Source organism: Plasmodium knowlesi (genome assembly GCF_000006355.2).
Source record: "Plasmodium knowlesi strain H genome assembly, chromosome: 14".
NCBI lineage: Eukaryota > Apicomplexa > Aconoidasida > Haemosporida > Plasmodiidae > Plasmodium > Plasmodium knowlesi.
The window spans coordinates 2,509,280-2,522,867 of NC_011915.2; the positions used below are offsets into that span (position 1 = coordinate 2,509,280).

Genomic DNA, 13,588 nt, shown 5'->3' on the forward strand with positions numbered 1-13,588 from the left:
CCAATTTGCTCTTTTTTTTTTTTTTTAAAAAAAACTCCCTAAGGTAACATTTTTTGTAGAAAACTTATTACGTCTTTGTCGAAAGTAACCGGTACTTCCTTCTCGAATTTTTCGATATGCTTGTTTCTCCTTGGGAAAAGGGACTCAAATTGGATTTAATGTGTGAGGTTCAAGGTGCTTTTGAGTGATCTTTCCAAATACATGCTATATGTGTACATATAAACAAGCATATATTTCCGTTTGCACAACGCTTTTGCGTTTTATCGTAGTAGCCGTACCCGTCGATATCCGGCATAAGCAAGAGCATCTTCTCCGTCGAACTGATGTTCATCATATTTTCGCAGAGCTCCTGTTCGTCTCCTGCCATCCGTCGGTGCCTTTCGCACGCAGCATGGATGAAGCACACAATTTCGTCTACTTCCTGATCGTGGAAGTCAATTTCGCACTTGACGTCCTTCAGATTTTCCTTATTCTCTATCACGTCGAGAAATTCTTTGAGCGCATTTTTTAAGTTCTATCAAAAAGACAGAAATGGGGTGGAAAGACATAGTGCTGAATGGGGAGTGTGGTACGGTGGAGAGAAGGAACAATTTTTTTTTTTTTTTTTTTTTTTTTTTGCCACTCGTACTTATACAAGAGTTGAAAGGAACCCATTGATGCATATAGCCCCATATAATAACTAAGTGCACTAAAGTAGAGGGCTTGCCTATATCTATACGTGGACGTAATTTTCAAAGTTGTTCCTTATATTCTCATCATCCTGTGTGAGGGAGGAATTCATTTCGTGGCCATACGACATAAAGAAATGCAACTTCTCTACCGAGTTGTTGTCGCGTAAATATTCCACCAGAAATAGAAAAGTGTCGAGGTTTAAAAAGGGGAGCTTAATAAATTTCACCTTCTTATTTAGTAAAGAGAAAATTATATTTTTAATTTGCTGATTATTTAGCTCCGTATTTTGCACATTGATATATTCAAAATTGTTACTTTCAAGAATCAGTAAAATTTTGTTAAAAAGCATATTGGTAATTTTATTTCCTTTTAAATTCAAACCAGTTATACTTTTGCTTCGGTATACAGTACACAGTATGTGAAAAAGACAGGTTTCATTCAGGTCGTTGTAAGATATGTCGAGGTAGCCATTAAAGGAAGTGTTCTTTTTTAAAGCGTCGCAAAACTGTTCTATCACGTCGTGGTCGATTGGGTCGATGGGCTCCTTCGTCCCCGGCGTGCAGGCCTTCAACTTTAGTTTTTTGCCCTCCATTTGGTTGTCTTTTAGTCGCTCCGTCATGAGGATGTACTTGGTCGTCAGCGACCTCTCTACGTCCCCCTCGTGCGCCATGCGTGAGGTAGCAGATTTGCCAATTAGCTGATTAGCCCTTTAGCGGAAGAGCGCCGAGACTCGCCCCGTGGTTTGAGGAGGAGTGCCTGGATCAGCAGACAGTGAACGCATGCACAGGGATGCCAGAGTTGTACCTCCCCTCTGCTAAGAAAAAAGAAAAAACTTCTAGCACACCATTCGTTTGTCACTTCGCGCAAGTACAAGTAAATGATTTAGTGTAAAAAAAAAAATAAATAAAGAAGACAGACTCAAATAATTAAAGGTGTGCGTGTGTATGAACCGCACCATCGCCCAATTTCCATGAAAAAAAATTCAACCAAATGCCTAGTGGGAGAGAGTCTACCTCTTTTTTTTTTTTTTTTTTTCCTTCCATATACACATCTGTCGCGTTTAAGATAATATATATATGAAAGTCCCTTTTTTTTTTTGTTTGTCCCCTCATTTGACGAGAAAATTTATCACTTCGTAAGTTTATCAGTACACCCGCTTGTGATTTGTTCACTTATAAAGTAAAACTAGCGAAAAAAATACATTTTTTTTTTTTTTTTTTCAAAAAATTTAATTTTACCTGACCAAGTCATAATTTTTTCATTTCGGTAGATAGAATTGTCACCCTTTTTTTTCTCCGTTTCCTTTTTTTTTTTTTTTTTTTTTTTCCCAAGAGCGTGTGCAAAATGCGACCAGAAAAAGAGGCACAAATTGGGGGCACTTTTCTTCTTGTTCCGCGTTTTGCGGCGTAAGGCCCGTAGCGATTTAATGCGTTGCTTATCGTACTTTCTGTTCCTCTATGCTGAATAGTGTTACCGCCCCCCGTGAATAAATCTCGTCAGTTTTCTCCCCATTTTTCACTCCACTGGATCGAACCAAAGCCTCCTTATAAGAAAAGTACGGAACAGTTGAAAGCAACAAAATGAAACATCGCCCTACCAGTAACACTGCTCGCTACAAATTAGGAGAATTAAAATGACCCCCAACCATTCAAAGGGAAAGCAAAGTGAAGCAAATCACAGTAAAATAAAAGAGCAAGTTAAGAAGAGCAAAACAAAGTAAACCAAACCACCCCAACAAAATCCCCCCCCCCTTTGCGTTACACATACCAACTTCACATTAAGTATGATAACTGGGAACGGTATCATATTTTTAGGTACTGGACGGAGAGAGGAGCGCGGCTAACGGAGAAATGATAGAAAAATGGGAAAGGAAGGAAAAAAAGAAAGGAACGCGCTTTGAGAAAACATAAGTAAAATGCGTATACCACACCTGAAATCCACTTCACTTTGCGCTAGTTTTACCAAATGAGTGAGAGGGAGTCCTCCGTTTAGCATCGCATGAGAAGTGATAGCAGAAGGGTATTCCAACCCCCCCAAAGTGTTCTTTCTCGCATCGAACAAGCGTCATCCTCCTCGTGACACTTTCGATGACTTTTAATTTTTTCAATTCGTTTTCTTCGCCCGCCGCGCAGGTACAGGTTCTTCATCGTCCACGCCCAAACTATCCCACATATTCAAAAACTCCAAGGTTTTGTCCAACAGAAATAAGGGGGAACCCCAGAGCTCGGAACTGAGGCAAGAAGACATTGAACATATAGACAAATTTGTAGACGAGTTGGTTGAACATGATATAGAATGTATTGATCAGCTGAACGATTTGTATTTAAGGAAAAGGTACCCGGATTGCGATGGTTTAAAATGCTATACTTGTTACGATGCACTGAATGGTGACTCCAAGAATAAGAGAAATAACATCTCTGTGCTGGTCAAGTCAAATGACTCGTATGTCTTAATTGATGTCGGGAAAACCTTCAGGGACAGCCTGTTACGGAACAAGGACAAAATTAACTTCTATGTAAGTGCAAGGAGGGGGGAGGAAATTACCACATGGCTCCGTTCGCCAGTTTTGTGGGCCCCACTATGTAACCTCCATTTTTCCACCCCGATTATTCTGCCCTGATTATTCTGCCCCGACTATTCTGCCCCGACTATTCTGCCCCGATTATTTTGCCCTAATTGTTCTTCACCCCGCAGGAAATCAAGCTAGACTCAGTGCTGATAAGCCACAGCCACACGGACGCGCTGAACGGGATAGATGACCTGAGAGATCTACAAGAGTACAACAAAATAACCATAGGAGACAGCTATTACTACACCCCAAAGAACCCAATTGATATTTACCTGAATTCTGTTTCATATGAGCGACTACGAAATGGTTATGAATACCTGGTGAAGAAGAGGAAGGAAAACATTTTCTCTTCCAAAATAGCAGCACTTAACTTGTTAGTTATCAAGGATGAAAAGTATAACAAATTAATCCTTGAAGAAAAAACGGCTAATCAGATAAAGGATGGGACAGCTGTCATGCCAAAGGAGGACCATAAAGGTACTACAAATAGTACACAGAGGAACCCAATAAATGGTGGGAACAAAATTAAGAAGAGTGGGGGGTACGACGATGATAAGGGGGGGCAGAAGGAAACCCTCCTCAACAATGATGGTGATGATGGAAAGGATTATGATGACGATGGTGATGATAACAACAACAATGATGATGATGATGGGACTTGTGTAAATATACATACGTACAACAAAAAAGATGAATACGGTTATGTATACACAGAATTTGACAAGAACAAGCGCATAAGATTTATTCCGTTCCAACATGGGCGAAACTACGTATGTGTAGGCTATATCATAGGAGACAATGAAAAGTTGGTTTACATATCAGACTGTTCTTATATACCCCCCAGTTTATTGGAGTACATAAAGAAGATAGGCTCCACGGAAGTGTTAATCATAGACGCCCTTTATTATAAGGCAAAACATTATTCACATTTTTCTTTGCACGAAAGTATAAAAATTGCTCTACTTATCAAACCGAAGAAAGTGTATTTTATTGGAATGTCCTGCGATATAGAACATTATATCACTAATTTATTTTTGAAAAAATTATCGAATAAATATCCAGACATTTCCTTTTCCTTGGCTCATGACGGTTTGTTTGTGCCCATCAACTTTTAGCGCCCACCTTGGAAGTTAGTGCATCGATGGGAAAAGATTAATAAACCCATCATCTGCACACTCCTTTATGGGAAGAACCTCCATTTGTCAGAACTGCACAGGGTCCCAGGGGGAGGGTGCGCATAACGAAACGTATGGGGAACAATTGTGCTCTCACACGTAAGTGGTGTTGTCTAACCTGCATCACAACATGTGCCAAATGAAGCGTGAAATGTAGCATTGTGCTTGTTTGACAAAATGGAAATGTGTTAAAATGCCGCGCGAAGGAGCGACTATATTTTAAATTTGCGCAGAGGAGTGATTATCCCTTCAAATTTGCCCTTTCCATTTCCCTTTGTCTTTTTTTTTTTTTTTTTTTTTTTTTTCCCCACCCTTTTTAATTCCCACTTTTTAAAAGAGTTCTATGAAGGTAACTGAGTGTAGTACCTACCATTCGTGTGTCTTCATGTTCATGTTTGATTGTTTTCATGATTTCTCCTAAGTTTTTTTCTATAATATCGCAATTTCTTTTACAAGATTAATTTTGAAAAAGAAACAAAGAAAAGATCCACCTATATGTATATTCGATGTGTAAACAGATATGCATGTCACATGTTTAATTTTCTAGCTACACCTTTTTTTAGCTAGCCAGAAAGAGAAGAAAAAAAAAAAAAAAAAAAAAATGCACGAAAAGGTGAAAATATTATGAACGTTCATAACATTTCTTGTAAAAAATGTTCTCAGCTAGCCATTTACTTTTTAAAAATTAAATCGTTGTAATGTGTCTCTTACGTAGTTCACCGCAGGTCGGTTACAAATAGGTGGATACACTTCAGCGAGTGATCTGACCAGCTATGCCCTCTTAAGCATTCGTTCTAAATTGTCCAAATCAGAATTAAACTGGGCACGCGCATAAAGGGGGGGGTATCGTATGGTCATGTAGTGTGGCCATGCTGTGGGGTCACTACATAAAGCGATATGGGGGCGGGTGCTGGCACATGACATGAAGCTATTAAAAATGAAACATTCAAACAAATAATATTAATGTCATGCCGAATTGCCGGTATATATTTTTAAGAGTTAAAAGGAGAGAAAAAAAAAAAAATAAGCATATCGACATGTGTGCATTTTTTCAAACAAGATAAAAGGAGATAAAAACATTCCACGTGTGCGTAGGACAAATGTGCGTTCCTGAGGGGGGAAGAATTTGTGTCCGCAATTGGGGATAAAAATTCCCCTTATGGAAGTTTTGTAGTTCAGCAAATTAGCTATTGTTTTTTCTCCTTTTTTTCTTCCTGCCCCTTAGGCTTGAGTTACCGACAGAATGGAATGCGCGGGTCGGGGTGATATGCTGAGGAAACGAGCGTCGCTGCAACGCTGGAACACGAACACATCAGGGGAAGTCCTCGAACAAAAAGGGTAAATCGCTGAGCGAAGAAATCTTCAGTGACATCTTAAAAGTATCGTTAATTATGTCGCACAAAATTCGTTCGCTCTCCAGGGTGTATTTGCTCAAGTTGTCCGAAATATCCGCCAACGTCCTGGAGTCCCTAATCTCTTTAACACAGTTGGATATGTCAATGCATCTGTTTTCCTTTGGAACAAGTTCCTCGTTAATTCCATTCGGATCAAATTTCCTTTTCTTCTTCTGTGCACACGTAGGATCGTTTTCATCTCCGTTTTCGACGTTATCGAACGGGTTTGCCTCATCCTCACGTATGTCATCATTCTGGTCGTGGTGGGCGGGAGTGATATTGTCCAGGCTTCTCTTCTTCAATGGGGTATCATCCGTGTTGGTAGCGTCGGGGTCTACTCCATCGTCCCTATGATCACCTTTCTGCTTATCATCAGTCGAGTCCATCCCCCCGCGGTTGTCGTAAATAAAATTATTCCTTCCTAAACTTGCGTAGATATTCGAAATAAAATCGGTTTGTCTGTTTACCTCTTCTTCCATCTTGATGAGGGATTCTCCTGAAGGTTTGGTTTCCTCTCCTGGCCTACCGTCATTCACCCTGCTGGTGATTTCACCTGAATTAACTGCATCGTTAAAACTTTTGGTCGGTGTGAAGGGGTTATAACCATCCTGTGCATTTTCACTGGAAAAATTGCAATCCTTCATGATGCTACTGGATGAAGGTGGCATATTTTTATATATTAAAAAATTTTCACTGCTACTATGAATGTGCTTTTCGATTTTGTTTTGCTTCACCATTGAGGATTCCTTAAAAATGGGGCTGGGATCATCCACGGTGGGGTAGCTAGCTGAACCGGCAGCATCGATACTACTTCCCTGGTGTGGGGGGCTCAATATATTCATACTGCTTAAATTTTGTAGAGAAAAAACATTATTCTTATTTTTGCTATTTTCATTTGTGTAAAAGGTATTTCTAAAAGATTCACTACACTCTGATGGGACAAATGGTTTAATTTTTTTTATCCCGACGCTCTTATTTGAGTTACTGTTTGTTAATTTATTTTTTGTTTTAAAATATTCTCTTCTTTCCATTATTTTCTGCACATGCTCTGGTATTTTCTCCTCCGTATCAGATTCTTCATTAGTGGCAATTTCTTTCGAAGTTTCATTTATTAATTTTAATTTTTCTCTGGGGGTCAACATATTCGTGTTTACAAAATTGCCACCAGGAGTGTATTTCCCTGTGGTGGTAAAAATGGGGTAGGATTTGGAAGGTCCTCCTTTAGGTGCAGAAGTTGTCACTCCTCCTTTCGCGTTATGTGTCACATCCACCTGATTACCTCCACTCAACGGGGTACAGAACCACGTTCCATTCCCTTTGCCAAATGGTACCCCCCTGTCGTCTTCCCCCCCAGACGGTTCACCACCTTTACCCATTTGTTTATTCAAAACACTTATCATATTTTTTAATTCCTTATTTGATTGTGCGGAACTATTCGATGCGTTCATTTTTTCTAGACACGTTCGGTTTGCGTTAGAGAGGGCGTCATAATTTTGCACCGAGGAGATACTCGTATGTAAATAGTTGTCTGCATGTTCAATGGTAGACGGGACATATTTGTTAATATAATTTATATTTTTGTTTATGCAATTTATGCTTTTATATATTTGGTTCATTTTTTCAAAGTCTTCTTTATTTTCTAAACTCTCTGTATTGGCTACTTCAATCAGGTCGCTGCGACTTGGGTCTTTCTGAAATATGTCTCTGGGTTCATCAACTTTACTGTTCACACAGGAGGTGATAGTACTACTCTTCTGTTCGCCCTTAACATTTTCCATCGTATTAGGTAAGAGTAAGTTTCTTCCCGATTTCTCCTCCAATGAGGGCGTTATTACCGAATTGGATAACGCCCCAACCTCATCTTCACTACGTGCAGCATTTATGTTAGAAAAGGGAATGTCCACCGTAAGGTTCATTTTTTCTTCTACCCCTGGATGGGCCCCTATACTTGGAACACTAGCCGCTGCATCATTGAATAAACTACTCGTTTTGTTATTCTCAACATTTAAAGGGTTAACTATATTGCCTTGTTTAATATCCAATGAGAGATTTAGAACTTGGGTCGTCTCTGTGTTGTTCATCTGTTCAGCTTCTCCTACGCCGTGACTAGATGTATCATTTTGGCTCCTAAAAGACTTTACATTATGGTTGCTCCTATTTGGTTGGTCGGAAGGTACAGAAGGATCGAAATGTTGAAATTCATTTATTTTTTCACTATTTAATAAAACATTGTCTTTATTGCTTGTTGGTGTATTTTCACCATCGATTTGTGAAGAGAGTTTTCCTTTCGGTATGTCAGTCAAAGGGATGACCGCTTTAAAGAATTTCTTCGTCTCTTTCTCCTTGTCAATCAGGAGAGAACCTGTATCCAGCTTGTTTATGTTCGACGCATCCTTACCAACTGAATTGACATGGGGATTTTGGTTCACCTCGACGTTATTTGTCCTGACCTCAGCAGGTGAAGCATCCCCCTTGGGATACTCATCTTTTGCGGCCTGCTTATTAGGAGTTGAAAATATCGACGGAATGAATGTGTTAAAATAACTTGAGAAAGTTCTTCGAATGTTAGTGCTCTCTTCCTTATCATTGTCATTACTTTCCTTGGCTGATTCTCCACTGTGATTATCACATGTTGGCTCAGCACCTACATCTTTATTACTATCTCCTTGTTCCACCTTCTCATACTGTAATAACTCTTCTTGCTTGTCTGGTTCATTTTTCTCTACTCCAAGTGTATCCTCCCCAGGAGAGTGTTCACCCATATGGGAGGCATCTCCCACAGGCGTCTGATCCACTTGAGTTTCGTTGTCCCCGCTGATACGTGGGATCTGCTCGCTTGAATCTCCATACCTCTTACTCTTAATATTTGACAGAGTATTTTTAAATTTCATAACTCTTGTGTTAATGTCATTGTTGTTTTGCATCCCTCTGTTGACTCTACTAAGGTACCCTTGCGACGGAGCCGCGACGACACTTCCAACTATATTCGGTAGTCCAAATCGGTTCGTGTTGCTGAATGGATCACCCACACTGTTCGTGTTGTTTGAAAGACCAACATTGTCGGTGAGGCCCTCCCTTGGGGCTAAATTTATACTACTCTTCTGCAAATCGTCACTTATCAACTTGCTCCTTGTATTTACGAGGCTCTCATCAGTGGCGTTGTTGCATCTACTGTCGAGGGTGCTCTGAGCATTGCCACTACCAACACCTGAAACAGTGGCACCTCCGACAGGGTTACCACCGACAGTAGCACCTCCGACAGTAGCACCTCCGACAGTAGCACCTCCGACAGTAGCACCTCCGACAGTAGCACCTCCGACTGCGTCACCCAAGAGCGCACCGTTGTTACTTAAGGAGCTATTCACATTTTTCACCAAACTGCTGTTGACGCCAAAAATGTTGCTACCCGCGAGAGGCTTTCCAAAAATGTTATTTGCGTTCCCGAATTGGTTCGTGTTGTTAACACCTCCACTTTTGTTAAAGAGGTTTGTACCTCCGGGTAATTTTCCAAAAAGGTTACTACTGGCACTCGATGCGGTTCCAAAAATGTTACTTCCAAATGGATTGCCATTTCCAGATGCATCTCCAAAGGGTTTGTTGCTACCTGCAACGTTCCCGAAAATGCCTTTTCCGTTATTTGCCTTTTCGATTGGGTTATTTTCGATGCCGGTATTCACAAATGGGTTCTTATCGCTAGCTGCAATTCCAAACAAGTTTGTGGTGCTGCTACTGGACTTCCCAAAAATGCTTCCACTGCCACTAAAAAGGGGAACATTGTTTTTCGATTTTCCAAAAACATTGCCCCCCCTGTTATCGTTGGTGTTGTTGAAGAGGCCACTTTTTCCCGTTGCATCTGGCGCGTTGCGTGTACTTATCAAATTATTACCACTTAATGAATTGGTAAAGAGACTACCCGTGTTGATCCCATTACTATTTCCATCGTTCCGTGAAAATAGAGAACTCGTTTCAATGCTTTTGTTTGGGGGTGGAGGAACAGAAGAATTATTCGTACCAAATTGGTGGTTACTTCCAATAGGCGCGTTATGCGTGCCGAAAATGCTACATCCCCCGATAGTGCTATTTCCACTGCTCTGAAATAGCCTGTTAGTGCTCTCCCCCCCGACCTCCCCCTTAACAACACTGCTAGAAGAAGGGGTCATACTGCTACTGTTCCCATTGTTTATATTATCACTTGAGGTTTGATCTGAACTGGTAATGTCAACCGTCTGGTTAAAAATGGACTGGTTTAATTTGGATAGGCTGCATCCAAAAATGTTACTACCACTACGATTGTTTACATCTCCACGGGTGCTAAAGAGTGTGCCCAGCCCACCTGCACTCGAGGTACCTGGAAAGCTCTCACTGAGAGGATTAATCACATTGTTATCACCATGAGGGAATGTCCTGTTCAAATCTGCACCGCTTTTTACAGAATACTCATCCTTACTCATTTTCTGTGTGAAGTAATTATTGAAAGAATTCATACCATGAGGAAGGGATTGGTTCCTTCTCATTACATTCGTACCAAACGAACTGGTGTTATTGGAGATTTTTCCATTGATTGAATGATTGTTGTCTGCTGCGTTCCCGCTTGACGCTTGTTCTTTGTTGATCGATTGATCGTGCATTTTGTTTTGGTGGAGTCCACCTGCACCATCATAGGTGCTCACGCCATTCGTTTCTTGTAATTCCCTCAGGGGGCTACCACTGTACATGTTGTTGTACACATCGGCGTTTCCGGCGTGACTATCCTCATTGGCCTGATCGATTTGCTCCTCCTGGTAGGTGCGGTGCATGCCTTGTAGGAGGCCCGACTCGTTTTTTTCTTCTTGATCTTCACTCAAATTAAACTGCCTTACATTATTAAGCATATCGTCAACCATGCCATTCTTTCCACTTTTCTCCAGTTCTCGTTTCTTCTTCTCATTTTTTCTTCGCATCACTTCATCAAATGTTAGTGGCGTATCAAACGCACTGGACTCGTTTGCCAGTTTTATCAACCCATTTTTTGTTTTAAAAGGGAAGTTAGCATTTCCACTTTTGGCTTGCTGAAAAGGGAACCTATTATTCGTCCCCTTAATATGTGTTACTTTCTTATTGGGAGTAAAAGCGTCGAAAACCTTTTTCCCTATTTTATTAAATCTGATATCCTGTGTCTCGAATGACCTTACATTTTTTACATCATGCGAAAGCGAGAACACATCTTCATTATTTTTTACTTCTTCCACTTTCTGTGCCTTGGCAATCTTCATTTTTTCCTTCAGCAGCTGCAGCTGCTTCATTTTCGTTTCATCAAATCCGTCCATTTTATATACTCCTTGAGAAATTGGAAGAGCGAATTCACGGATACGTGGTTACGCGAGCTGAGGGTAGCACTTGCTCGGCCGACACACATTTGTGCATTCTCGACTGGACGATACATGCACTCAGTAACAAGTCATCTCGCTCTCTTCATGAAAAGTTGGAATGTTTATATGCCAAAAAAAAATTCCTTGCGTGTAGAATAAGAGGCTACCAACGCCCTGCAACAGGTAGCTGCAGTATCGCGCCAGTCAGCTGATGTAGTACCACTGTCACTTCCTTGTATGTACGTTTCCCCCCCCCGTACGGTTCCACCCGCCCTGCTTTCCGCGTTACGCTAGAGCTCCTTCAATACCGCTTCCACTACGCTACTCTCTTCCTTCCCCTTGGCGTTATTCACATATAAACGCAATGGCACATGAAGGAGGTCATTCTCCCAAGTGACAAGCAAACGGAAAAAAAATATTTTTTCGCTGCTCATAAGGATGGGAAAATTTACATAAAGGGCGGTTCACAAAAATTGTTAAAATTGCACATGTGCAAAAAGGGAGGGGGGGGAATAAAAAAAATATGAACAGGTCAGAAAAAAAAAAAAAAAAAAAAAAAAAAATTCACATTTCACATTTCATATACATTTATGTATACGTTTATGTGTACATATGACTTCACCGGAATGACAAATTTGTGAAAAAAATAATTTGTGATAAACGGGAGGAACACAAATGGGTTTGCCAAAACATGTAGATTGAGAGAATTTTTTTTTTTTTTTTTTACGCAGGGGAGGTTTTATGTGTACAGGGAAATGGGGAAAAGGCTCTCACACAGAGATATGTCTATGGGGCTCTTGGACGGGGTCCAGCGAACGTTGCGAAGAAAAGGCGATGAAACGAATATATTCCTCCGGAAAAGCGCAAGCTCCTTACTCTTCACGCGGCTGTGCTCTTCATACCGAAACGTATTCCAAGTGCCGAGATGGAACTTACACAAACATAGATAAATAACCAAACTCCGAGGAGGGCAGACTCGAAATGGTCTGAATAGGCATGACCAAGTTACATATGTACAGGTGTATGTGCAGCGGATAGCACATCAGTGGGGGGATGACGAAATAGGGAAATAAAAATTGGAATATATATGTGAGTACATATATACGTACACACATGAATACATAGGTATGGATGGGTCAACTCGGCAAGGGACTCAGACACGAGGATACTCACTGCATGGCCAAGGTCAAGAACACGGAAGAAAAATGCAATTGAAAAATGTAATTGAAAAGTGCAATTGAAAAATGCACGTTGACAGAACGGTGTCATACACAGGACCAGTGTCTCAACAGGGTAACACCCCACTGAGTAGGAGTGGCTTTACAACGAAACACCAAAAGGTAGGGATACTGGTGGCCCCAGATGGGAGGGCTCATATGCCGCCCTACTACATGCTATGCCTATGTGTACCAAAGGTGTTGCTTCCACGACAGGGCGGGTGAGCAGGTGAAATGGTAAGAGGTCGATTTATCGCCTCTTCCGTTCCACACAATGTCGTGCTGAAGGGAAAAAAAAAAGAAGAAGCTATACATGTATAATTCACAGATGGTGGAAATGAAAATTCCCCTTAAATTTACGTTTACATTTTGGCTAGCAAAAATAAACAAAAATCTACGCATGGAGTAAATGTAAAGCTCCTCACATTTCATTATACACGAAAGATATGTAAAAAACGGAAGCAGCTACAAAAGTACATGTACAGCTATTCATAAATATTTCCTTGAGATATTTTATATTTTATGTCAACCCTTTAGGGGTGAGTGAATACAAGTGACCAATTGGTGAAGGTTCCGGTGAATGAACGCCCTTCTTTCGCAAAATGACCCACTCTGCGGATTCGTAAAAATGTTCTGAAGTTCGTTTTAATTTTTAACTCGGCTCAATGACGACACGGTTTGCAAGGAACAAAAAAAAAAAAAAAAAAAAAAAAAAAAGAAAGGAAGGAAGGAAGGTTGCGAAGGGGACTACGCAGCCAAACAACCGAATCACGCCTGCGTAAAATTGCAACGTGGAAATTGCAAAAAAAAAAAAAAAAAAAAAAAAAAAAAAAAAAAAAAAGAATAAAACGAATGGATCTACATTTTTTTTTTTTTTCATGGAGGGTTAAAAAAGTGGCATAGAAAAAACACGTGGGGGATGTACTGGACGGGAGTACAACGCTTTTATTTTATTTCAAATGCTTAAGGCGCGTGCCTTGGGGCGGAGGAATTTACCGATCACAGCAGTTCTTTTCCAAAAGGGTTATTTGTCAAGAAGCGAAAAATGTTTCACCAGAGAAAACATGATAAATTGTAAAGGCGTCCTCATAAGTAGCTCCTACAAAATGGCTAAACATAGAAGGCTATAATTTTGTAGAGAAAGATTTATACAGTGCATGGAATACCTCCTTTGAGCGAACATTTCCCATTTTCCATTTTTTTTTTCAAAATT

The 13,588-nt window shown here is 40.5% G+C and overlaps 3 protein-coding genes across 3 annotated transcripts; 1 reads left to right on the top strand and 2 right to left on the bottom strand.

Annotated features, from left to right (window-relative positions):
* Positions 1–38: 38 nt before the first annotated feature.
* Positions 39–1,342, bottom strand: PKNH_1457000 (conserved Plasmodium protein, unknown function; the record flags this gene model as incomplete). Its single annotated transcript, XM_002262423.1, has 3 exons — positions 39–129; positions 279–514; positions 719–1,342. 3 exons carry the CDS (start codon positions 1,340–1,342, stop codon positions 39–41), a joined length of 951 nt encoding a protein of 316 aa, XP_002262459.1.
* Positions 1,343–2,455: 1,113 nt separating this feature from the next.
* PKNH_1457100 (uncharacterized protein) lies at positions 2,456–4,356 on the top strand (the record flags this gene model as incomplete). Its single annotated transcript, XM_002262424.1, has 3 exons — positions 2,456–2,486; positions 2,805–3,187; positions 3,367–4,356. 3 exons carry the CDS (start codon positions 2,456–2,458, stop codon positions 4,354–4,356), a joined length of 1,404 nt encoding a protein of 467 aa, XP_002262460.1.
* A 1,372-nt stretch (positions 4,357–5,728) lies between these two features.
* Positions 5,729–11,116, bottom strand: PKNH_1457200 (uncharacterized protein; the record flags this gene model as incomplete). Its single annotated transcript, XM_002262425.1, has 1 exon — positions 5,729–11,116. The coding sequence occupies one exon, from the start codon at positions 11,114–11,116 to the stop codon at positions 5,729–5,731; it is 5,388 nt and encodes a 1,795-aa protein (XP_002262461.1).
* Between the last annotated feature and the right edge of the window lie 2,472 nt (positions 11,117–13,588).